The sequence below is a fragment of the Myotis yumanensis genome, unplaced genomic scaffold, assembly GCF_028538775.1.
Source record: "Myotis yumanensis isolate MYYU_CA2020_CCGP unplaced genomic scaffold, mMyoYum1.0.hap1 SCAF_3, whole genome shotgun sequence".
Classification (NCBI taxonomy): Eukaryota; Metazoa; Chordata; class Mammalia; order Chiroptera; family Vespertilionidae; genus Myotis; species Myotis yumanensis.
Genome location: NW_027223754.1, coordinates 39,639,786 through 39,665,707, shown reverse-complemented (window position 1 = coordinate 39,665,707; position 25,922 = coordinate 39,639,786). Strand labels below are relative to the sequence as shown.

The 25,922-nt window shown below is 43.7% G+C and overlaps 1 protein-coding gene and 1 long non-coding RNA gene across 8 annotated transcripts in view; one reads left to right on the top strand and one right to left on the bottom strand.

Moving 5' to 3' along the window:
* The window catches only part of LOC139006107 (uncharacterized), a 101,751-nt gene that overhangs the window by 34,210 nt on the left and 41,619 nt on the right, over positions 1-25,922 (bottom strand). The window lies entirely within an intron of this gene.
* Positions 1-25,922, top strand: part of CLYBL (citramalyl-CoA lyase) — a 231,878-nt gene that overhangs the window by 198,147 nt on the left and 7,809 nt on the right. For 4 of the 7 annotated variants that reach the window (XM_070408654.1, XM_070408656.1, XM_070408650.1 and 1 more), the window contains 3 exons: positions 230-354; positions 16,629-16,748; positions 17,736-17,862. In XM_070408654.1, coding sequence (XP_070264755.1) covers positions 230-354; positions 16,629-16,724 — 221 coding nt within the window. In that variant the 3' untranslated portion in view covers positions 16,725-16,748; positions 17,736-17,862. Of the gene's footprint in view, positions 1-229; positions 355-16,628; positions 16,749-17,715; positions 17,863-20,613; positions 20,925-25,922 lie in introns of those variants that run through there. The other 3 variants (XM_070408652.1, XM_070408651.1, XM_070408653.1) reach the window with 3 other exon arrangements.

Below are 25,922 nucleotides of genomic sequence, written 5' to 3'. Positions count from 1 at the left end.
GGTGGCATTTCTATAGGATCGGAAACACAATTACTCCCATTGTTGTGTTTGTTCTTACGTGGTATTCTGGAGAAGCCTGCCCAATTGCTGTTATTTTCTTTCTAAATGTGCTAAAATAATGAGTTATTTTACATACAGTCTGTGAGGCATTCGGGAGCCTCTCGGGGTTCAGACGCTCTCTTTGAACATCTACTTGTTTTGTGTTCCGGTGTTGTTAATCCCCTCATAGGTAAGCAGGTGATACACCCTAACCAAATTGCAGCCGTCCAGGAACAGTTTTCTCCTTCCCCTGAAAAAATTAAGTGGGCTGAAGAACTGATCGCCGCCTTTGAAGAGCATCAACAATTAGGAAAGGTAAATGTTTTATTAATGACTTGGATGAAACCGGTGTTTAAAGTACTGTGGGGAGGAATGAAAAAAAAATCATTGTTTGGATGATTTTGGTGGAGAGGGTTTGAATTGGGGGGACAATATTCATCAGGGAGAAATTCGCCTAAGGTAAATTTGCCCTGCCATGTTCCTAAATATTTCACCAACTGGCTCTCACATCTCTCTCTTTTCTTTTTTTTTCTTTTCATAAACTATGTTGGCAGCCTTTGAGAAAAGAGAGGAAGTCTGTTTAGTTTTTCTCTATAGACTCTGATACAGCTGTCATATGAAAATAATTTTAGATCAAAGTGAGAGCAAGTTGTAATGAAATAAACAGTTTGATCAAATGGTTCTTGTGGAGAGAAAGAAATGTCAAGTTACTTTAATAATGGGGCAGAAAAGTACAAAAATCTCCTCCGGTTTAGTCATACAAGAGTGGGAGGTTGTGTATGTGCTTGAACCAATTCCTGGACCTGAGATTTGGATAGAATGGAAAGCAAATTAACACTGGAGCACGGTTGTTCCTAATTTAGTGCATCATTGAGCCTCGCGGTTCCTGCGCTGTGGGTTTCTGCTATGTAAATATTGCAGTGGTGATGCGCAATCTGTCTCCACTTTGTGCCAGTAACACTTAAATTAGGTGTCGCCTGAAGGAAGATTTTATGCTAGTTGCAGCATTGTCAGTTAATTATCTTAAAGGTTATTTGCAATAATACCGTGTGCCTCCCTTTAAGAGGGTGGGGGGAAAGTTGCATTTGCAAAACTGTCCTAGAGGTAATATCTAAATTCAGATTGAGAAGTGTCACTTGCACTTTCCACTGGCAATAAAAACACCTGAAAATCCCAGGACTTGGGAAAGTAAGTAACAATATTAAATGGGTCACTCCCTCCCTCTCCCTACGGACACCTGCCTTCAATTCCAGCCAGGCACGAATGCTCACCCTCACCCACAAGATCATCTTTGTACAAATTTGCACTTAAAATCAAAAGACAGAATCTGTGATATCGGAAATACCCCATCTGGACATATACCACTTTCAGGATAAATAGCATCCTCTCATTTCAAATCAGTAGTGACCATTGGAAAAACATGGCAATTCATAGAAAAATATTATTGACATTGTGTTTTATGTTCACTTCTCTATCTTGGCCCAAAAACCCATATCCTGAAACATAGATATTTATCTAGAGAGAAGAGCCATGTACTTTTTCATTCATACATGCAAATAACCCCATCCGCTCTCCTCTTTCCCATGCTTGCCTGCACACACTCTCCCTAAATATTCTACACCTCTGTGTGCACCTTATGTCAGCTGAGGCCATCCATGTGATGAATACCTCCAACTGAAATAATCAACTGAGGCAGGATATGGGCCCTCAAAACAGCAGACCAGGCAGAGTTCCAGTCTGGGTTTCATGTTGGATAACATCAAAGGATGCCACTTGGCATTGTAAGCAGCTAGGGTATGGGAGAAGTTACCCTAAATTTCAGGTAGCCAGCAAACAACATTCCAACTAGAAACACACTCTGTTACTGGCATTTAAGTTCTTGGATGAAGAAAAACACAACACTTTTCCATTGTTATCTTGAAAGTGTTGTTCCCAGGGAAAATCATCTCAGGGTGTCCTTGCCTTTTGATGATGGCAACCTAAATGTTAAATTATGTACTTTTTTAAAAAAAAATAAGCAGTGCCCTCTTGTTGGGGCATAAGTTTTCACAATAGTGTGGCAGCTTTTGCTAACACAGAACTGTAGAGAGTGGAGCAGAAGGGAGACTATTAGGTCATTTCTTCCGTGCCCCATTCGTGTAGGTTTGTTTCTGACAGCAAATTCTCGTGGTGCTTTGTCCAGCAAGGTTGAAGTGATTCAAGTAATGGGGCTTCCAGTGGGGACACACGGTTGTTTTATCCAGTTCCCATGTTTCTTTCACTTTGCCTACAAATTGGCTGGTCACAAAAATAGGGTCTGCAGGTAGGTGACTCCGGGTCTTGAGAGGTCTTGGGGTTTAAATCATGTGGGTTCTGTTTGTGGAGATTTAGTCTAAATAGGTTGCTCAGTTGTAGGAAGGATTGCTTCTAACAAACACCTAATCTGTTGTATTTCAAATGTGAATCACTGATGAAAACATGCACCCTCGGCTACTTTGTCCAAAGCACAGGTGACTCTGTCAGTGAGGGGAAGCTGATGGTTGGGTCCCAGTGAGACACTTACAAATTTCTGAAAGACCTTTTTTTCCCCCCTCGGATGAAAAACTTTATTCAAGAAATGTTTATTAGTAGCAATGACCCAAGAAGGCAAAATTACATGTCTTTGCTTTTCTCTACTTCCTGCTCCCATCTTAAATTATATTCTTCCCTAAGAACAAAGGTATAGCTGAAGTTTACAGTTAATGCTGGGTAATTGTGTCTTCTATAGTAATAATAATTATTATTATTACATAGCTATCATTATTCAAAAATAAAAGTTCTTCCTTTTTTCCCTTTCCTCTCCCAATAACAAAATTCATGGGAATACTTAGACCATGAGTAGATAAATTATTGGGGTTCATTCTCTGGTATCACATGAATTTTCTTGTTTTATTTTAATGAGAAGTTCAAGGGAAAGCAAGTTTGAGACCCTTAGTCTAATGTCAGGTGAAAATACTTTACATTAAAAAACAATAATCTGTCACTGTTTGGCAGGCAATGATACTTGTGACTACTTGAAGAATTTGCCTGGCACACTGGTCCCCACTAATAAGAATTAGGCTACCAATTGACATTAAGGACCGAGGTCATCTCCTATTAAATCTGTTGGAAAATGTCTAAACATTCCACATACTCTGTGCCCCTATTTTAATTCCCATAAGCTAAATTATTTCTAATTTAGCTGATATCAGTTGTGAGATATATAGCCATAATGTTAATCAAACTTGATTCTTTCTTTCATCCTTCCAGAAAAATATATTCTGAGATGCAAGCTGCATGTCATTAATTATTTTAGCTTTGAATTACTTAATAAAATATTTTAGCCAGGATAAGTCACTTCCATGTGATTTGTTTTAAATTTATAAAGGGTTTTTGAAAGTTAATTTCATTTTTATGTCATTTTTTCATAATAATGTTATTCCATAACATTTGAAAATTCTCCATCAACTAAATTTAGTATTGCCTATTTAAAAATATGATTTTAACAGGTTTTTTTTATTGACTAAGAATTGTATGTAGTATGAAAAGTAGATCATTGAAATGAAAATATCTGAAGTAAATAATTAGTTAATATTAGTTGATATCAGTGGAAACTATAATTTGTTTACAAATAAATATATGTAACATGTATTTATACTACATATACATTCATGTATGTATGATACTATGCATTATTTAATGTCTATATGATAAATTCAGTGATAATTTTTTTCTGTTTCTATATTCATCACTTCTTGGACAAAAATGACAGCTAAAGGAAGTAGTTGCTTTTTAAAAATGATTGATAATTCCAAGAAATCTTAATATAAGAATTTACCATTTATTTCCAAATGGGAGGCTCTAACAGAAAAATGTGAAAGAATAGCAAAATGTAGCACATGTGACCAATTTTCAAAGGTACTTTGCTAGAATATTCATGTTTCTGCAGTATCTGCCTATAAATATGGCTCTGCTTCATTTCCAGTTTTCCAAGCTCCCTGGTTTATTGCTATCATTGCCATAAATGCTTTATTTTATTTTGGAAGGATTTCATTTAACTTTTTCAAGATTTTTCGTTTGTTACAGCTTTGCAAACTGGCTAAAAACAAGGAAGGTTCATCTTTAAAATCTAGGTTCAACGAACAACTTAAAGGTCAAAAACAAGGTCACTACCTGACATAATGACTATACATAACACACATAACTGAAACATTCTAATTTCACTAGAGCAAGCAATAATGCAAATTAATAAGTTTGTGTTCAGAAGCAAATCCTCTACTGGAATATAAATGAGGAACATATATCTTAATTTTAAAAAAAGGTTTTTTTCCTCATGTAAGTTCTTCACCTAGAAAATTACAAGGAATACCCTCCCACACACACACCAATATTGAAAGCAAATTATTTTCTTGGGTATCTGATTGCAGCCCGCACACCTTTCATTTGTGTTTCCAAATGCAGAGCTTTACAAAAGAAATACTGTTTGGTCCAGATGGCCTTCTAGAAGGCTCCCTGAGAGAACTCAAAAGTCTCTCTAGCCAAAAATATTGTTTCCGCTTATTCAAGTGCCAGAAATCCCACTGCCACTCTTTCACGCAGATCAAATAAACCATCTACAGATTTGGTTGTTGTCTTTGTCAACTGAAAGGGTTGATTCCACTAATAGACAACAATGTACCCTCCCACACCCCTGCTTCCCACCACCCACAGCCTTCTCCTCTTTATTTGGAAGCAGGAATACTAAAATCCAAATGGAGTGATTTCCTGTGAAAATGAAAGGTGAAGGGACATAACTCTATCTTTGAGATTCTTACTCATGCGAGTCTCCCTTTACCTCTTATTCATTTAATATTTTTAGAACTATATGCCATAATTTGGACTTGAAAAATTCAAATTCTTAGACAAGCTGAGAGTCTGCCCATGGTGACTTTAAGGTTAATTTGATTAACAACAAATTTTGCAGGTTTGTAAACATTTAAAGCAATGTGACACAATTCCAGTGCTGATCATATCCTATTTCACATACTTTTAGTGACAAACGGCTGTTTCTGTATTCGAGGATAAGATATTTTGTGTGTAGGTTAAATCTGATAACTTTTAAAGTTGTTTGCTTCATCCTTAATTCAGAACACATTCTTAAGTATATTTTAATCAAAATAATTTTATTCTTGTTTATACTTTTCAGGATTTTCCCCCCACTCAGCTTCAATTAGAAAGAGTAATTTTTTTAGTTGGATAAAATCTCAGAAATTTTCTAGTCAAATCCCTTCTGTTTGCAGCTTAATACTTCAAGACCCAACAAGGGTTTGGAAGTTGCCCCAGGTCACTCACAGCCAAGGAGATGGTAGAGCCCCAACCAGAATTCTGGGCTCACTTTGTAGATAAAGATATGAACATAGTTAGCATAAATGCCGTTTCACTTGGGTCACAGCGAGTCCCCATGTTAATGACCAAAACTAGATAGAACCTTAAAAATATTTGGTCACAAAAACAAAATGTGAATTCAGTTAGTTCAGATTAGCATGCTTTTCTTAGTCATGTACTTTTTGTGTGGGGGGGAGGATGGGGGGGCATGAGCAAAAATTCTGATGAGGCAAGAAAGAACACAGGGTATCTGCCTTCCCAGCCATGATTTCCCACATGGCTCCCTCCCTCCCAATTCTGTCCTGTGCTTGCCCCCCGCCGGACCCCAGAAAGATCTCTCAGCTCTGATCACTGCAAACCCCGTTCTGTTTCATTAGTCATCAGTTGTCCAGCCCCCCAAGGTAGACTGCGAGCCTCAGGCAATGAGGCCATAGCTAGTCCCCGCCTTTGTTTCACCTCCTCAAAGGGCAGGTTCCCCAAGTCAGTTCTCAGTTACACCTGTGGTTGCACAGACACACCGTGGCTTTCAGTGCCTTTAATAGCAAGACCTAAATGAGGACCACGAAAGGATGGCTTTATTCCTTGGACATCTTTCTGTCTCTTTTCCTTTTACAGTATTGCTCCCTCTTAGTATGTATGACTCCACTAGTGTATGTGTATTTCTATGTGTGTCTCCTGTTCCTCCCTTGTCTTCCTCTCCAAGAATTCTTTTTTGTTTCCTCCTTTTCTTTATATTGTTCTTTCTCATGACATCACCACTATACCCCCACCACCATCCCTTGCCTCCTCTCCTTTAACTAAATTTAATAGAGTTTAGAGCATTCTTTTAATTTTTGTTGAATTTATTTAAAATTTTAAAATTCTTTTTAATATTAAAAGCAGGTAAATGAAATTTTATTAAAATATATAAATCAAGATTTTCTAGAATTCTTTTTTTCCCTGTTTAGGTTAGTGGACCCCAATGAAAAAAAGGGAGAGGGGATTCTCACCACTACCCTAAAGAGTAAAGAATTCTCTCTTCTGTATCAATTACCTTCCTGCAGCATCTTGGACAGAAATAGGTACACAGTATATATTTAGTAAATACTAGTTAGATAACTGGTTTCAAAATTTATGACAGTGCTAAAAAGAATTATTCATTGTACTTATAGAATATATGATACTGACTTTTTGTTTCCTTCTAGAAAAACCCAAAGAAAAAAATTGTTACCATTTATTCCATCCATTATTGTTATCAGTTAGTTGTATATTAGTAAATCCTTTAAAGTGCCTTAAAGTTAATATTTGTTCATTTAGATGTGTTTTCCCAAGAAAGAATAGTCTAAGGCCATGATGGCGAACCTATGACACGCATGTCAGAGGTGACACGCGAACTCATGTTTTTGGTTGATTTTTCTTTGTTAAATTGCATTTAAATATATAAAATAAATATCAAAAATATAAATCTTTATTTTACTACGGTTGCAAATATCAAAAAATTTCCATATGTGACACGGCATCAGAGTTAAGTTAGGGTTTTTCAAAATGCTGACACGCTGAGCTCAAAAGGTTTGCCATCACTGGTCTAAGGTGTATAAAATAGAAGTTTAACATTAATGGTCTTAGCAGCAAGCTGCTATAAAATGGCCTTCATTCTCTGCTTTTCTCATAGGCAATACCAGCTTAAATTGACATGAAATATTCTAAATTAAATTTAAAATATTTACGTACTATTTGTTAAATAAAAATCTTTTCAGATGAAATTTCTAATTTAAAAGAAAATCCGGGAGGGAAGTGATAGTTGTAGAACTCTAGATAACTACTAAAAATTCAATGAATTATATACACTTAACAATGGTGAATCTTATGGTATGCAAATTATACCTCAATAAACCAATTAAAAAACAGAAAATTAAGCATGATGTATACTTTGCTAGAAAATGTGGAAGCTCCTTTAGGTTTTGCAATATGTTTATAAATCCAATTGTTTCACTTCAGTAGGTAGCTTTCCACAGGATAAACTTGGCTTGATTTTTCCAGATTTAAAGATATTTAAAACAAAGACTTCTCTATTTCTGTCTGATCATTCTGCCTAAAAATTTTTAAAGATAAACCTTGCTGCCTACATTTTGTGAGCTCTGAAAAGAATTTTAAAAAGCGGAAGCACCTTTGGTCTTCCCTATCTATTTGTGAAGTAAGGATGGCTCTGGTTCACTGAGACCCTCCATCTGGGCAGTAGAGGACTCTGGACTGGTCAAATCCTATATAATAAAAGGGTAATATGCAAATGGACCCTAACGACAAAATGACCAGAACGTCTGCTCAACCAGTCATATGAGGTGCACTGACCACCTCTCGGTCCCTTTCCCTGGCCAGCAGGTTCCAATTGCCCAATGGTGAATGGGGATCCAGGGGTGGGTGGCGGGGGACTTGGGTGGCACCAGGCCAAGGCCCCCGCCCCACCAGTTGCCCCACACACAGAGGGCAACCCGTGGCAGGGCAGGGCTGGCAAGTGGGTGGAATGGCCGACCTCTTGGTTCCTCCCCCCAGCCAGCAGGCTCCAATCACCTGATGGCAAATGGGGAGCTGGAGGTGGGTGGTGTCAGGGGGTGGGGCTGGCTGCAGGCAGCGGGGGAAGATGGCCCTGATCTCAGGCTAGGCCTAGAGACTGTACCTGCGCATGAACTTCGTGCACCAGGCCTCTAGAATGAAGATAATTGACTAAGACATTCACCTCATCTCTCCTCCCTATGGTTCAGCCACCTCCACCTGCCCTGCCAAATTCATTTTCCAAGTCTTCTGCTTTTTTCCTCCTCCAACTTCCTAAAGCTGTTGGTAAAGTCCCAAATCAATCTCACTAATGCACTGTTTCCATTTTCTATGTAGAGTTAAAGCTAAATCATTCCTTTCTAAAAAGCAAAATGTTAATGATGTCTATTCATTTTACATCTACCCACTAGCCACATTCCAGGAATTTCCTCCTTTTTTACAAACCCATCGGGCGGGCACTTGTCTTTGCTAGGACTTCCTTGTCCTGTTCAGCCTCCACTGAAAACTCTGTCCTTCCTTCCCCGTTGTTCCACTCCCTCCTCCAGCTGACAGTCTGAGTTTTTAAATTCGATTAAGTATATTTGCTTTCAAATACTGATGTTGTGTCAAATGAAGAAACGGAGGCTCAGAAACGTAGCATTATTTGCTGTGGATCACACACAGCAAAAGAAAGAGCCTGGATTCCATTTCAGGTGTAGCTGACCCAGAAGCCCATATTCCTAACCTCTGCATCAAGGTGCCTCAAACGGGAGGGCCCAGAGAAGCAAGTCCCTTTCTCTCCAGGTTTTGGGGTGTCCTTGTCTCAGCAGCAGTCACTGAATACCAGCTCAGAATGTGCTCATCCTGCAGTTGCCTGTTTCTGTTTGGTGGGAAGTCACAGAGGGGCTGCTTGGCCGGTGGCCCCGGGTGCCCTGAGGCCAGCACTGACCCGGCAGGAGGGCTGCCAGGAGCTGACTCGGCCATCCTTTCAGGTCTCCATTGATGGTTTGTGCGCTTTTTTACAGCCGGAGAGGCACAGGGGAAAGGATGGGAGGGATGAAAGGGAGCTTCTCCAGGCTTTTCCACCTTTCAGAACTTGGGAAATAAATTCCATAGGCTGCCCAGGATGCAGGATCCCCCGCACCTCACACCCCCTGAGGCTGCGCTCCTAGGCAGGGGCAGAAAGCACCATCCCAAGCAGTTCAACAGGCCTGAATTGTCACTGCATCTCCCAATCAGGTACGAAACTAGCCCCTTCAGATATTCCAACTGTTTTATTCTTATGAGTCATTTGAAAGGCTTCCCCTTCAAAAGCCATGGAGAGTCATCTGTCAGGATGGCCGTGCCAGTAGTAAGGAGATATCAGCCCAATGTGGGTTATTGTCCATGTGGAATGGCTTCGGTAGAACTTTCAGAAATTCCATGCAGAGCTACATTAGCATCTGTAAATCCTCTGACCATAGATGTAAATAGTATTGAATGTTCACTCTGAACAGTATTAAAATACCTATCAAATTATCACCACAATTTAAAGTGTTTAAAAAATGTTCTCTATTTCCCAAGTCTTCAATAATATCCTTTTACTCTCGTCCTGGCAATTTTAAAAGATGTTTATTCCGATATTCAGAAGCATATAGAAGGATGAAATGTCACTGTCTTTAATCCTCCTTATAAATGTTTTGGGTTTCTTTTCAGGAAGATGTCATTCACATATTTATAATTAAGCTTTTTCCCACTGAAAATATCCTTTGGCATTTCTCATATCAAAATAATTACAGTAAGAGCTTTCAAATGGAAACTCAGGGTAGAAGCATGTTATATTTTAGTAGTTCCCAATTCAGTTATTAGAACTGTATTTTCACATATTTACTTATCTGTACCTTACCTATATATCATGATTTTTTTCAGTTTCATCCTAAGTAATATCTCTGAAATAGTCATTTACATATGCTGGTTATTTTTTATAAATCACATCAAAATAAAATTTTACAGTATATAGTATACTTTATATGATTATATATAAAAAAATTTGTTTATAACCACAGGTACCACCATTTAAAGCTATACTTTGAGATATATATATATATTAGTGGGAAGAGTTTGAGATTTTGGATAAAAAGCCTTAGGTTCTAGTCCTCTCCTTCTCACACGTTCTTTTAAAAAAATTAATACTGCACCTCAGTTTTTGCATCTATTAATCAGAAACAAGCATGCCTTCCCTACTACAAGTGAGAGAATGTCTTTGAAAATATTTTGTAAAAGTGTAAAGTACCATCAGATGAACCCTCTTTTTTTGGTAATGGGTCTTCTAATAAGATTGCACCCATCCTGTTTTTAGCTTGGAAAGGAATATTCTAGGGCTTACTGGGGGTATAGCTTGTAGTGTATAAACCACAGTTGCTGAATCTTGATATTCCTCCTCAAGGAAGAATAAACATCCTCCACCCACTCCCAACCCCTCTCCTGGCACCAGAGAGCCATCTGTGTTTGTGGGGTGGGCTGGGGGGTGGGGGGGTGTCAGTCCATCCATGATGGTCTCACTCAGCAGCAAGGCTGAGCTGGGCAGCGCCAGCTCTTAGCGTTCCCATTGTTGGGTACCCAGACCACCCCTGGACAGAGGGCAAGTGCCCAGAATAAAGGAAAGGAAACAGGTGGTTCAACTTCCTCTCCTTAGGGCCCAGGAAGGAGCCAGTCTGGGCCCACTGGGGGTACAGCAGGAGCAAAGGGATCCAGGGGGTCCCCAGTCCTGCTTCATCCAGCAGAGACTGTCTTACGTGCTGTGCTTTGTCATACAGATAGTCAAGCAGCTGATGAGAAGCAAAACCAATATTTTAAAATGTTGTCTGTGTTCAGATTGCTTCAATTCGGGCTAGTTTGGGCTCCCTTTCCCCAGGCCCCAGAGAAAACCCTTCACCCACAGACAGAGCCATAGATAGGAAGGTCCTGCGTCTCACACTGTGGTCCTTCGTTTTGCTTGCTCTGTTGAGTCACTGACAACCAGAAGCGCATGGGACTCTTGAGGGACACAGACAAAGCCAACCCCACTCTCATCTCCCCCACCCCTCTCTTGACCTTCATTTGGCATCCCTGACCCTCTACACCTGACTTTAAAAGTACCTGTTCCTCGAAGCCCTTCGCTGGCCAAACCATCCCTGTTTCGATGGCTCCTTCTCTTTGTCTTTGCACCACGAATATAACATACTCACTTGCATTTTAACTTTTAAGTCATTTGCATGAGCTAACCTGACCCCAACCCAGCATCACATTTGTTGAGGTTAGACACTGTGTCTCCTGGAGGCTCAGCAAATATGAGCCAACTGACTAGTGAGTATTATGAGACCAGGGAAAGATTGAGTGGTACGGAAAGGTGCCAGCAGATAAGGAAAAGAGAAACATAGGATAAATTCCGTCTTTCCAGGCCATGGCCCACCCAGTCACCCCACTCCGGCCCCACTAAAGAGCCAGACTCCACTCTGAACTATGTTTTGAGTACTAGGTTCTGTAAATTCAAAGAAATAGGAGACTGGACCCCTGCCCTCAAGAGAAAGTGAGAAAGATAACAATGTAAACAGGTAATTACAAAGGAGTGTGCCAGAGGCTATAAAGGGAGACTGCCTAAGGAAAAGGAGGCAAGGGATTAGCCCTACAGGGAAGTCTAGAAATGCTTGTGATATTTCTGTGCCTTGAAGCACAAGAAATTTGCCATATAGACATGGAAAGGGCCTTCAGAGCAGAGGACAGTGTGTGCGAGAGATACCAAGGGGTGTGTGTGTGTGTGTGTGTGTGTTGCTGGTTGCTGGACTGGCAGGAGACGGAGGCCGAGAGCAGAGGCAGGGCCTGCCCTGGTCAGGGGAGCATTGCATTTGATTCTGTAAGTCCAAAGGGAGCCAAAACAAGGTTTAAGCAAATGGAGATCCGACCTGATGTTTTATAAAAATTACAGCATGATCCCAATTAGGAAGGGGCGGCTCCCCTGTTAAGCGTCCAGCACTCTCCCAGTGAGATCTCTCACCAGCCCGGGAGCCGGGCAGCTTAGCCACTGAGCTTTGAGTAACAGGCAACCCAACTCACATCCTTTAAAGGAGCGTCATAACCAAATTGTGAGGGGACCCGGCCATACGAGGACCTGACCAAGGACTCTGCAAGTGGATAAGTTGCAAAAATTGGAAAGAAAGAAGAGTGAGAATGACACACCCACTGTGAGGAGCGTCACGGAGCAGGTGGCTCCATGCGTATGGAAGCTGTATTGCAGGAGGTCGTGGCTGGGCTGGGAGGATTTAGCAGGTAGAGACACAACCAAGACCTTGTAGAGAAATTTGATAATGGCTGATGCTGACGGATAGTTTTAGGAATTCCCTGGGACCTGTTGTGAGGTAAATTTGCTGGGTGTAAGACTTAGTGTCGCAGAGGAAGAGTGTCACCCCGAAAAAGAGGGACTATAACAGCTGTGCTCAAATGCTATCAGTAAAGCCGGCAGAGAAATCCCCCTCACAGTGAAGTGCAGCAACTCTGTCATTGGAAAGTGCCAGAGAGAACTCCCAGAATGCCCAAAAAAGTTATTTGAAAGCATTAGATCAAATTATGGTTTCTAAAAAATTATTCTTTGAGTACTCTAAGGAAAAATATCTCAGGTACTAAGTGCCAGAAATGCAAAATATGAATATTTCCCGTACATATGTTTACTATTGTCGTCAACACCACCATCAATACTTTTGCCATCAAATTACAAGTCAGATTCTCCCTGCCATGAAAAACCTCAGGGTCTGATAATGTTGACGTGATTTCAATGCCTAACTTGCCACCAGGCTCATTCTAAGGCAGTGGTTCTCAACCTTCTGGCCCTTTAAATACAGTTCCTCATGTTGTGACCCAACCACAAAATTATTTTCGTTGCTACTTCATAACTGTAATGTTGCTACTGTTATGAATCGTAATGTAAATATCTGATATGCAGGATGGTCTTAAGCGACCCCTGTGAAAGGGTCATTCAACCGCCAAAGGGGTCGCGACCCCCCAGGTTGAGAACCGCTGGCTAAGGTGATACCGCCCTTCACATCCGGGAGACTGAAACCACAGGCTTGTGTGTCGTAAAATGTGCCAAAGCAGTGGGTCAGTCATTTTTCACAAGTAACTCAATAGGTGATTGTGGAATAAAAACCCATTGCGCAAGGAGCTCCATGGCCACTCTGACGGGGATTGCCTGCGTGCCGTAGGTGCGCGGCATCCTATCTAAGTGAACTGTGCAACCGGCGGCACGATCCTGATTGGGCAGGGCAGCCGTTTCAATCGCTCCGGGCTCATCACACTGGCTCTTCCTCTCATTCTATTGCATTATATTGTACCTGCTTCTTTCTTCCCTGTCTCCCCCAGCAAACTGTAAGCAACTTGAGGGCAGGGATGGAGCTGTATCCATTTCAAAGCCGGCCTAACCATTTCTACCCGGGGGACCTAACACAGAACTTCTCAAACTCCAACGTACATTAGAATCATCAGAGAATTCCTGCCAACCCACAGGCCTTCTGCATCAAACCATATGGGGTCCAGCCTGAGAATCTGCATTTTAACCAGCGGCCCTCCCCCTTTGGTGATTCTGATCAGGTGGTCAGGGAACACTTCTCAGTCGACAAGCCCAGGTGTAAACCAGGGACACCTGCTTCTCATCAGAGAGGGCCAGGATTTTCCCACTTCTGCATCCACTAGCTAGAGGGCAGACAGGTACAAGTTCCTTCAATTCTTAGTGCCTCAGCTTCCTCAGCAATAAAATGGGGATGAATAGAAATTCAAAGAACCGGAAAGCAGAATGGTGATTGCTAGAGGCTAGGGAAGGAGACCTGGGGAGTAGTTGTTTAATAGGAACTGACCAAGTGTTACTTTTGCAAGATGAAAAAGTTCTGGAAATCGGTTACACAGCAATGTGAATATGCTTAATACTACTGACCTGTACACTTAAAAACGGTTAAAATGGTAAATTTTAGGTTATGTTTTTACCACAATTAAAAAGAAATAGAAAAAAATATTGATAATGGGGATGGGTAATAGTATCTGTCTCACACTGTTGTTACGAGCATTACATGAAGTAACATGTGTCCAGTGCTAGGCTAGCAATGCTCAAAAAATTATTATTATTGTTCTAGTCGTGGTTCTTAAGGTCTTGAACCATGAGTGAGTTACTGTTTAAGCCAAATGACAGCCTGAATCTTCATGCTGATGGAAGTTCCTTTACTTTGCAAATGGTATGTGTGCCACTTTCTCCAGAATGCACGGGGCTATGAAACAAATTACCTGTAACCATTTATTAAGGAATGTTTCCAACCCTCCCTACAAATCCAAGCAGCTTTTGACCAACTGTTTTTCTAAATCCTGACCAACAGCCCAGTCACATTTCTCAGGTAGATCCATATGTTAAAAAAACCAACCCATATTGTTGGTTGATATGTGAAAGCAGGGGAATATTCATGGTGGGCGTCTAATTCTTAACCCTAAAATCCTCAGTTTGCTGAGATGAAGGAAACAAATAGGTTGAATTTTGTTTTCCAGCTTGAGCTTCATAAAGGAAGTTAAGCAAAATCTGCCACCATAGAAACAAGAAATGGTGTCTTCTGTCTTAAAACACTCCATGGAATATTCTGCCTCTTTGATATGCACGTGGAACCCGGAGCAGATTCAGGGAGCGTGGCATAGACCCAACGCCGTCATTTTGATTCTCTGTGCATTGTTTTGATTTCATGTGCATCTATGCTCATGTCATCTCGCCAGCCCGTTATGTCAGCCTTGGCAGGACAGATGTGCTGTTTTACAGGGCCGCAATCCACTCGGTGGGCGGGTCACCAGGAGGCCTTTGGTCTTCAACATTTACTCCAATAAGGAGACTAGACTATTGCCTTGTAAAACAGCATGAGACTCACACCCTGATTTCACGTCTCCTGCTAATGCACGGAACATCCTTGGAACTTCTACCAAATTCATAAAATTCATCATAGTCCCAGAGCTGACCAAAATTAGTTCTAGGCTGAATGAAATTAGTCACAGGCCAACCTGGGGGTATAAATGGTAAAAATAAGAGGGTAAGAGATGACGGATTTTAGTCCATGCAGGTGTTCATATGAATCAGATTTATCATTTCAGGGCTGGGAAGGTTAAGCAATACAACCATGCTGTCACTTAACTATTAGGATACCTTCTGAGAAGTACGTCATTCAGCTCTTTCATTGTTGTGCGAATACCATAGAGAGCACTTAGAGGGTATAGCCTACTACACCCCTAGGCTATGAGGTATAGCCTACAAACCTGTCCAGCATATTACTGTGCTGGATACTGTAGGCAACTGTAATGTGTTGCACTATGGTATTACAATGGCTATGACATCACTAGGCGATAGGAATGTTTCAGCTTCCTTATAATCTTAGGGCACCACTGTCATATATGTGGTCTTGGTCATTGACTGAAACATTGTTTGTGGCTCATGACAGTCCTGGTGAAAATTCTAATCCTAGTGGCTTTTAAGCCTCTCTGTTGATTGAAAGATAAATTCTGAAGTCACTGCTAAGGATTCCCTGACAATTTTATTTTACCTCCATCCTATGTAGAACTCGATGTAATTGTGGGACATGAGGGTTTCTAGAGAGCCCAGGAGACCCATCCAGGAAGCCCTGAATAAGGACAGCATTGACCATTGACAGGTAGTTACTTGTGAAATCCAGAAGTAGATGGCAATATATGCAATCAATCAGCTAGGATTGACTTTCTAGTCCACTTCCAAGTCTCAAAAGATCTCTGTTTTCCACTCACACCAGCATCCTTGCCATGAATTAAGATGAAGAGTTATGATTGCATACAGCAAAAAGAAGTGATTAAAAGAACATAAATATCCAGACATTAATTTATATTTTGGGCATACTGCCTTCTGCCCATTAAGTTTTTCTTTTTCTGATGCACTAAGAACTACCTTGTTAATGGGGGGGTCTGTGATGAAGGCTTGAAGTTCTGAGATCCAAGTATTAGCCCCTGCTCTAACATTTCCTAATCACCTTGACATGTTTCATCCTCTAGAACAGGAACTAGATCACATGATGCATTCAATAAGTATTTTCAGAAGGTTTTCAAAAATGAATCTGTAAAACGGGGATAAATCAGACCCAGAGATTCCTTCCAGTCTTGCCATTCAACCGACCTGTGATTCTTCGGTTATAGGCTCATGTCCCTTGTCATTCAAATCCTGTCCTGCAAATGTATACCAACAGAGGAATCTCTTTTTACTCAGTACAATCCTACCTTACATTTTCTCATCCCCTGATAGTGTTACCCTTCAATTATGTTATAGCAAGAAGCAGGTTAACCTGATCATACATTTATTTTTCAAATAGTGATCAGTTGTCAGAGCGCTTTACTGTTTTTAAAGTTCTATACAATATTTCAAAACCTATAAAGGAAGTATTTACCTTTTCCTTCCACAGTTGTTTCCTGCTTGATTTCAAGAGTTAAATGAACAGTTTCCAATACCCTGTGTCTGATGTTTTTCCACTCCATTAAAATGCTAAAAGATTTTTTTTCCTCTTTAGAAGGAAAAAAAAAATCTTTCCCCTGTAATTTACTTTGGCTTTCTCAAAAGTTGGGTTGGAAAGTCAGTATAATTCAGGTGGAATCTGAAATGTTCTTGTGCCTAAAGGAAGCCTATAATTTCCGAGCTTTCTTTCAGGAAGTTTGTATGCTCTGTTTTCCAGGGAGCCTTTACTTTCCGAGGGAGTATGATCGACATGCCATTACTGAAGCAGGCCCAGAACATTGTTACGCTTGCCACATCCATCAAGGAAAAATGATCTGCTAAATCAAGCTCTCATCAGGTGGGCGGAACATATACAGTAGGTTTCTTAAAGACAGACCATAATACTCAAAGCAACTTGTTAGTATGCCAGATTGGAACCTTTCTCCACTTACAGTTCATGTTAATCACAATTTCTCGTGGTTGTCGTTATCTCACTGGCCAGTTATTCCTCTAAAAATGAACCTTCTTCTTTTTGGTTCCAAGCTTATGGTTTTATTGTTCATTAATGTGATATAGCTATGGACTCATTATTTCACAAGGAGATAAAATAGTAGGGAAAGGTGGGCTGGGAGGGGAAGTTAGATCTTTAATGAAACAGGTCTTGCCCAAATAGGTGTACTCCCTTCACCACCCTCACCTTCGATGTTCCCCACAGTGTTCATTTGTTCACTTGACCCCAGAAGTAATTTTAAGAAGGGCCAGGCTTTTAAAAAATAATAACTACAGGAAGGGGTTGTGTTCATTTCACTAGAAATCTGATAAAAACAACAGAGATAGCATAGAAAAGCTGATTATCATCTTGGTTTATATCAATATCTCTAAAAATACACCTTCAAAACCGATGACTGTTAAGCTCCACCCCCCAAAATGAAACATCCATAATCCTCGAACCACTAAGTGATGACTAAGAAAGCCCGCATCCCAGGTCAACAGTTACCAGCAATTAAAAAATAAATGCGAAGAAACACAAGCCCATCCATCTATCCCCTTTATTTCCCATTTAACTGTTTGCCATTGAGGCCATTTCCCCTGTAAATGTATGGCCGGGACAGGCCCCTCAGCAATAAACTTGTAGCCTCTGCGAAGACACAATGCTCTGAGCTGGTGCACATGGTGCCCGGCGAGATTTGCATCACATTAGAGATGCGGCTGCGGGTCAGATGGGTGGTGTGGTTAACGGGCTTAGTAAAGCTGTTTTGAAGAGGTTAACCCAGCTTGTAGGAAGGGTAAATAAACATAACAACCGGCCATTCTTCCCTATTCAGCATGTGCTCTTATATTGAAGGCTAAAGGGTATTGAAGCTGCGGAGGATCAACTTGTGTTTGCCAGAGGACGCCAATGAAATTTGAAACACCAACAATCAGAGATTTTGTTTCTGCTCCTCATTAAATCATGAGCTTTTGTGCCGAGACTCTGGCGACTGTTCTTTAAGAAATTAACAGAATGGGAAGTTTTAAACTCTACACCAACCTTTTCATGACCTACACAGCAGCAAGGCTGCTACTCTTAGACAAACACCGCGGGGAAGGCTGTTCTGTTTATTTAAATTTGTAAATAGAAAACAGTTTGTTTTTTTATTTTCATTTTTCACCTCCTCCTCTGTCCTTTCTGTTCATTGCCTATGTGGCCCCTTCTGTGTACCCCAACCAGGGGTCTACTTTTCCTCTACCTCTTCCATTCCAACAGGAAGCCCAGAGGGGAGTAGAATTGAAGGTTATACACAAGGAAAGGCACTATGGAACCAAAGCAGAGCCAGGAGGCCCACATGTTATCCTGCAGCACCCACCCACCAGTGCTCAGCAGGAAGGGGCAAACAGCTTTGCCGGGGACACCAGAGGAACCTGAGCCAGCAGGACGGTTCTGTGGAAACACGTTCTTGAGAAACCAACTAATATCCCAAAGCATAGGATCCTTGGAGACAGCTCTTAAACCGAGAAGGCGTGTGCCTGGCAGTCCTGGCCCGCCTTGGGCAGGGCATCTCCCCTCCTTGATGCACCCCCTCCACCCACTCATGAGAGCACTGTCACCTTCGCCTTGGTCCTCTGTGATGCTTCAGAGTTAGCAGGAAAGGAAGGTGGGAGATAGCCCTCTCCTCATGCAAGGGGGCTACAAGGAGAAATATGGCCTCCAGCCACACTGGGCTTCAGACTGCGGGCAGGAGCAGTGGGCGGCAGTTACAGGAGGAGCAGCCCCGAGCTCACCTTGTTGTTGCAATTGTGCCCACCTAGGCTGGTAGCCAGGTGTGCACAAGGGTAATCCAGACAGACCCCTCTGCTCAGAACACAGACACAGGACTGCTCAGAAGGCAAAGGTCTCCTCTCATTCTGACCTGTCGTATGTACACACACACACACACACCCCTCTCTCAGGTGCTAAAACCGTAGGCAGTACTGGTCTTAAGCAAAAGAGGAAAATAAAAACCTTCCTTCATACTTCCCCCACAGGCAACCCTCCACTTCAACCCAGCTGCCCTTCCTATCCTCTGTGCTGGTCCAGATGACTCCTCCGGGCTCTGGCAGGATGAAAGCGCAAGATGTTCTAGTCTCTACTCCAGTTACACAGGCAACCCCCAAACCCTACCAGGGGCCTCCTCAAGCCAGGAGCTCACTGAGAGCCAAGCTCTCCCTGTGAGGAGCCTTAGATGCGGGGGTGAAGGCGTTTGAATCTTGGGAAAAGCAATCCCCTCAGCAAGGCCTCCACACCCATCACCAACAGGCCCACGGGTTCCTAGTCCCCAACCATGTTGGAACAACCACCACGCCCTTAATCTCAAGCTACACTTTGTTCAAACAAAGCCACCTTGCTGTGTAAATCTCCCCAAGCATCAAATTTGTCATCTTCCTTCTAACCCCCTGGTCCTGTTATGGTGGGGTCAGAGGCTGGGACCCACTAGAGCCAAAAAATCTGGACCAAGCGCCCACTCTGAGCGGAGACTAATGAGGGCTCTGGAAAGGTTTGGCGGACATCACACCTGTTGTGCCTCATTCCTTGAAGAATAAAACTTCAGGAAAAGGAGATGCTGGGAGATAAGGTATCTCCTGTTTTCTCACCTGCATCTCTTTTGGGGGTGGGGCACAGGTATCACAGGTAGTGAGGGACTGGGTGAACTGACCCCACCTAACGCGATGGCGATGCCCAACCTGGCGAATTCCTCTGTGCTAGGAATGGGCCACAAAAAGAGGACTTTGCAGTAAATCTGATTCATTAAAAAACATACCTGTTTATATTTTGTGTAGCTCATCACAAACCGCTTTGCCATATCACCCCCCTGTTATTAATTCGTGGGGCCTAAATTATGGGCAACACTATTAAAACATTATCAGAACTAATGAGAAACAATTACTTAGAAAATGAGCCAGGACAAGATTGAGTTGAGAACATCAGTGGTGATCACTGTAGATTAGTTTAATAAATCATCAGGTGCAAAGCAAGACTGACTGTATGTGTGCAAAGCCCTGTCACAGGAAAATGAAATTGAGACCTTTTTTTGCATAATTTTTTCATTAATCTCAATAGGACCCGTGTGGTGTAGATTGTTTTATTCCCCTAATACCTTGCCTGAGGGGGGTGCCCAATAATGTCTTCATTGTTTTACTGAGGTCTTAATGACACTCTGTGACAACCTCATTTTAATGTATAGAGGATTATATCAATACAATCATGTTTTATTGAAACGGTGAGGGACACTCCGGTGGAGTCAGGCACTGTCCCGAAGCACAAGTTGGGAAGTTCCCGGGCATCTGGGAGCTGGTCCCTTCGGATTTGCAAGTGTTCAACCGCTGGCTGCCCTTCCGGCTTGTCCTCAGGGACCAGCTGGGAAAAGTGTCCTCGAGAAGGAAAGACTTCCCACCTCCGATTTGAATTTCAAAGGGACTCGTTTTCTGGCGTATTTTGCTAGGCAAATGAAAAGACAGTGTAGGGTTGTTTTCCCCTTTTCCAAAATACACGTGCAATTATTATCATGAACACCTTTGCCCCCAATAGTTTTGCCTGCCGGAAAAACTGATTTTCTTTGGGGACGTTGAATTGCTAACGATATCTTAAAAAGTGAAACAAAAGAAAACACACTTTTTTTTTTTTTTAACTTGAAGAACATTCTACTTTTAGGGTTTCCATTTATCTTGGAAAGCTAAATGTCTTGCGTTTTTATTTTTACCTCTAGTTCTTGGAAGACAACCGATCGACGGTACAAAAGAGGCTCTGAGATTGTCAGCAGCATCTCGTGCACATTAATCCTGGCGAGGGTCCCCGAGCCCGGCGGTCACCGCAGAGCTTGGGCCCCAGGCTCGGGGCCCTGTCCTCCCAGCCAGAGCCCCTCCCCCCGCGAGGTTTGCACAAGCAGTTTAGGGGGGACGTAATTAGTTGACCTCAACATTTAAATGTTAAAACCTTAGTTATTCTTTCCGGGCTTTATTCTACATCGGGGTGGGCGTCGGGGAGTGTAAGAGGACGAACAAAATGGAAAGTAAATTACTTTCAAATACCTAACTTGGTGCCTGAAATACCGCGCGGCGGGATCGGGCAGCTTTTTGCTGTGCGGTGACGGGTGATTTTTGTTGTTGGAAGTTTGTTTACATTCCAGCAACTATTTGGCAGCATATTTCCTCCCGCATCAGTGAGAATTGCCAACGACATGGAGAAAGGGCGGTGATGGAAGGAACCGAAATCATCGTGAGCGCCTTTTGTGGTCGAGGTTTGCAGCCGATCAAACCCAGTTTCAGCTCTAGGGGGCTGACGTCCACAGATTTTTTTTTTAATTTTACAAAAAATTTTAAATTTGTTGCTCGGGCCCTTACTTTCCTTTTAGTTTCTTTTTTTCTTTTCTTTTCTTATTGAAAGTTCTGTTGCTGCTTCCGACGGGAAGGGCCCGGCGAGCCCGGGCTAAGGACCTGCGCCCGCGGGGCCGGGACCCACCGAGTCCGCGGCCACCGCCGCCTGCGCCCCGAGGCCCGAGGCCGCAGCGCACGGACACGGAGAGCAGGGGGCCCGCCGGCACCGCCCTCGGTGGTCGTTCCGGGCGCAGCGGCCGTCGGGGCGGAGAGCGGGGCGGGCCGGGGAGCCCGGTGGCCGGGACCGTGCCCAGCGCGGGCCGCCCGGAGCCTGCGAGCCTGGCGCGCAGCCCCGCGGTAATGGTGGCAGATCAAAGGCTGCCCCGTGTCCCCGCGGAGCCCGGGACAATCCCGCGCCTTTGTGCGCTGTTGCTAGGAGCCCAAGAAACTAAGAGAAAGTGTCAGGAGCATGTTAATCAGACTCGTTACAGTGTAACAATACGTCCCTCTCGGGTCTTCCAGGCCCCAGCACCCCGGGCACACAGGCCCGACACCTGCGCGGGGCCCTCTCGCCGGCCCTGGGGTCCGGCCGATCCTTGAGTCCCTCCGTCCCGAGGTCGGCGCCTGGGCCAGACGCAAGGACCAGGACCTACGGTCCTACAAGCGGCAGGCGCATGTCCCGGTCCCGGGCTCCGGGACTGGAGCCCTGCGCCCTGGACCTGTCCAGCTCAGAGCGGGATCCGTGGGATCCATGGCCCGGGGGACTCGCGGAAGATCCGGGTGCCCTTGCTTTTCAGTCACTAAGCTGAAATGCACGTTAGTCAAACACGGTATTGGGATGAACAGAAAAATGGACATTCCATTTCAGAGAGCTTTTGGTTGAGAGTTTCTTCAAAAAACTCTAAAATCAACTTTGCAGAGTTTCCTTTCAAATGCACAGAGTATTTAGTAATAATCCGGGGGTGGGGGGGTGATGTTTTCTTTCTTAAACCACCTTGCTGAAAGTCAAGATTTCGCTGACCTTTTTCGAGAGAATCATTTCATTCGTTTATTCACTCAACAAACATCTGTTGAGCCGGTCTGGGTGCCAGGCAGCTAGCCTGGCAGTCTAGGACTGGTTCCAGATGTGCTTCTGTTTATTGTATTTATTTTATTTTCTGTCAACAATTACTTTATTTTTTTCAAGTCTATGTTTATTGTTGACACTATTCGGATGCACTTTTAAAATTGAGATGGTCCTGTGCGGAGTCACGGGAGGAGGAAAGGCGTAAAATACTGTCAGGTGCCAACACCAAAAGAAGTGCCCCCCGGCTACAGTCGTGATAATAACAAAGAGGTGTGAATTAACGATTTAAAACGTTGGGAAACGACGCACCGTGGGCTTTAAACACCAGCCACTCTTTTCACCTATTTCATCTCCTTCTATGCTCTTCTTCTGGCCCCTGGGAGCTCAGCCAGGCTGCAGTCCTGAAGCCAGCGTCCTGCCTGGGGTCTGAGGAGGGAAGTCAGCACTGGGTGTTTGTCAACAGCCTGTCAGCCTTGCTGAGGGAACACACTTTCTGGGTCCTGGCCCCTTCTCCCCTCGGCCTCACAAAGGGAGCTGCAAAGCTGTGCTCGGGCTCAGGGCAGAATGTGGTCAATTTGAGATGCTTTTCTCCGATGTGAGCTCTTGTTCAGGCATCAACCCATTCAGAAAGGTCAGAGGGAGCCACACTTTCCCCGAGTATAACTGCTGAACCTTAAATCAAAGACAGAGCTTTCTATTACCATATAGAGTAGAAAATTCACTCCCCAGTCACCTGTGCCTACCTAAATGGGGGGGGAAGGGCGCGGGAATCCTGTAGCTATATTAGACTTCTCCACTGATCAAATCAATTTCTCTCTCACACTGTGTGTGCAACATGTAAACATATAGAAAGCTGGACCCAGCGATTAGTCCAAACCCTGGGAGGAACTTTAGAGATCGCCTTCATTACGTAAATGAGAGAGTTGATATATTGAAAACTCCAGCTTATGAAAAACAAGGGAGCCTAAACACCGACCATCCTGTGATGTTAACATGTCTAGCTGAAGGAGAGAGACTCAATGAAAAGGAACCAGATGTTTTTGTCCACATAACGCCAAAGAGCTGGTTTGTCTGGGTTTGGTTTTGTTGTGAAATAATGAATCAAATTGCCTTAGTTATTCAGACACAGCAAAAGAGCCAAGAGGAAAATGAACATTCCATCTCCGATAGCTCTGTGGTGTGGGGTTCCTTCAGAAGACTATGCACTCAAGGATCTGGCTTAACTTGGTTGTTGTTTTTTTTTAACGGGCTCTTTTGGGTTCCATGGAAGGAAGAACATAAAAAACCAACATGAACTTCTGGCTTAGATTCCCTGGGAAAACTGCGTTAATACCTAAACTCCCAGATGAGGAACGGAGCACGCCTGTTTCCTCCACTGGGTTTCCAGGGACGGCATTTCTGCAGCAGTTTCCAGGGGAGCTCTGTGCAAGCTCCTCATCTCCCGTGAAGGCGCGCTGGCCGCCAGGAGCCCACCGGCGTCTCCACACCAGCAACATGTTGCCTCTCCCAAGGGGACCGGGCCACCAAGCAGCCAGACTGTGCCTGGCTGCAGGGCCTGCCGCTCCTTCGTACAAACCGTAAGCAACCCCTCCCTCTCCAACCTGCCCAGCAAACTCCTAACCATTCTTCAAGACACAACTTGAAGGCCACTTCTGGGAGGCCTCCCCAACTCCCCAGAGACAACTTACTGGTCCTCCCCAAGTCCTCCTGTTTGTTGCATTGGATCAGATTTCTGTGGTAGCACTTTTTCTGTGTGCCCCCCCCCCCAAAAAAAAGAGTGTGAGTGCCCTGAATATTGGGCACTGCCATGCATCTCTGGATCCCTCCTCTCCTGCTCATCTCCACCCCCAGCAAGAGCTCGATCCAAGTGTTCATTAAAATCAGGGACCGAGGCTCTCCTCTGGCAGACACGTCGGTTTTGATCCTGGCTGTACAATTAACAGGTTGTGTTACATTCAGACAAGTGCTTTATTCTCTCTGAGCATCAGTTTCTTCAACTGTAAGAAGAAAATTGCCTCACAAAGAGTTGCAATGTTAAGGCGGTGGGCACAGAAATTTACCCAGTCCCCCCCCCCCCCCCGCCCCCCCGGGAGAGCCCCACTTTCCGGCTGGGGCCATGCATCTGCCTGGGCCACAGACAACTGCCTTGTCCAAGGTCTCGCCCTTCCCAGGGCAGCCTGCGTCTGGTGAATTTTATGTGATGTATATTTTATCCGTTTTAAAAAAAGAATCTTTAAAAAAGAATTGATGTCAAAGAAAGATAGATTTAAAAACTATAAATAAACTAAAAGGCACCCAGCATTAACGCTTGGTGCATAGCAGGCACTCGGTGAAGGCCGAGTGACTCCCATCCAGGAGCTAACTGGTGCTGCAGTCCAGGGTGGGAGTCCCACTGCCGCAAAGCTGGCTGGGAAGTGCGTTTCTATTCCGTGAACCCCATTTTCTCATTCACTATTATTGGCAGGTACAGGATATGTTCCCACAGGAAAACGCATCGGTGGGGCCGGTCCCTGGACATGCCGGCTGTGGCAGCACACTCCGACAGCTGTACGCGTGCCAGGGGAGTTCTGTGGCTCTTTTGTTGTTGCTCAGAATCTCCTGGTCCCACTCCTGGACCATGGAAATGTCTTTCACTGTGAAGCCGTTATCATTTTGTCCAACAGCCTGCTTTTGCAGGAGGACACGGAAGCCCTGGCGGATTAGGCAGTGCCCATTGCTGACTGAAGGGGTCTCCATTCACATGGAAAAGTACAATGGACGTGTGCCTCCTGGAGTTGTGGGACTATTGACCCTTTCAGTGGACTTGCTCAAGGTCACACAGCTGTCAAAACCAAGTCTACAGCTACAGTCTCAACACTCAAGCACTAAACCACACAGCTCCACCCCCGAGAACCCCTTACACTTACGGTTTCACATTAAGTTCCCCACTAAGGTAGTTCTGAAAGAGTTTTTTTAAAACAATAAGAAAGTAGCTGAAGTCTATTTTTCAACAACTGGCTCCCTCAGAGACAGTGCCTGACCAGGACAAAGATACCTGAGCTCATCACAAGTCAAACAACTAGGCCTCAAACGCATTGCACGGCGCCTGGGCCCCTATTGACTCCCAGACTGAACAGTCCCTCACACGTGCTGCAGGTTGTCCACTGGAGACCGGTCTCAATGGCGGGAGGATGATGTGGGTGGTCTAAGGAAAGGAGTCCCAGTGGAAGGATGAAGGACCTAGGTCTCAAAGGTCGAGGGTGCACTCACCAAGCTGGGCCTCCTCTCAGCTCTGGCCTCACTCCTGTGGCCCCATCCTCCATGGCCTTCACCATTCTATGTGTTGTCGTTCATTCGCTCTCCTCCCTCTGTCTCCTGTGGCCTGCTCCTCTTCCCTTCTCCTGTTTCTTGTTATTTTACCTTCCTCTCTCTCCTCACAATTCCAAAAGCAAAATTAACAAATATAGGAAAGAAAGCAAACGTTTCCTTAAATTCTGTAGTTTCTTTCTAAATATATATATATATTTCCCCCCCTAATTCTGTGTCCATGGTTTGGAAGTGAATCTAGTGTCTCCAGCTGTTTTCAGGATGTTCTGTAGTCCATTTACTGTGAACTTGGCACGGGAAGTCAATCAGCCCATTTCACTGCCCAGAGCC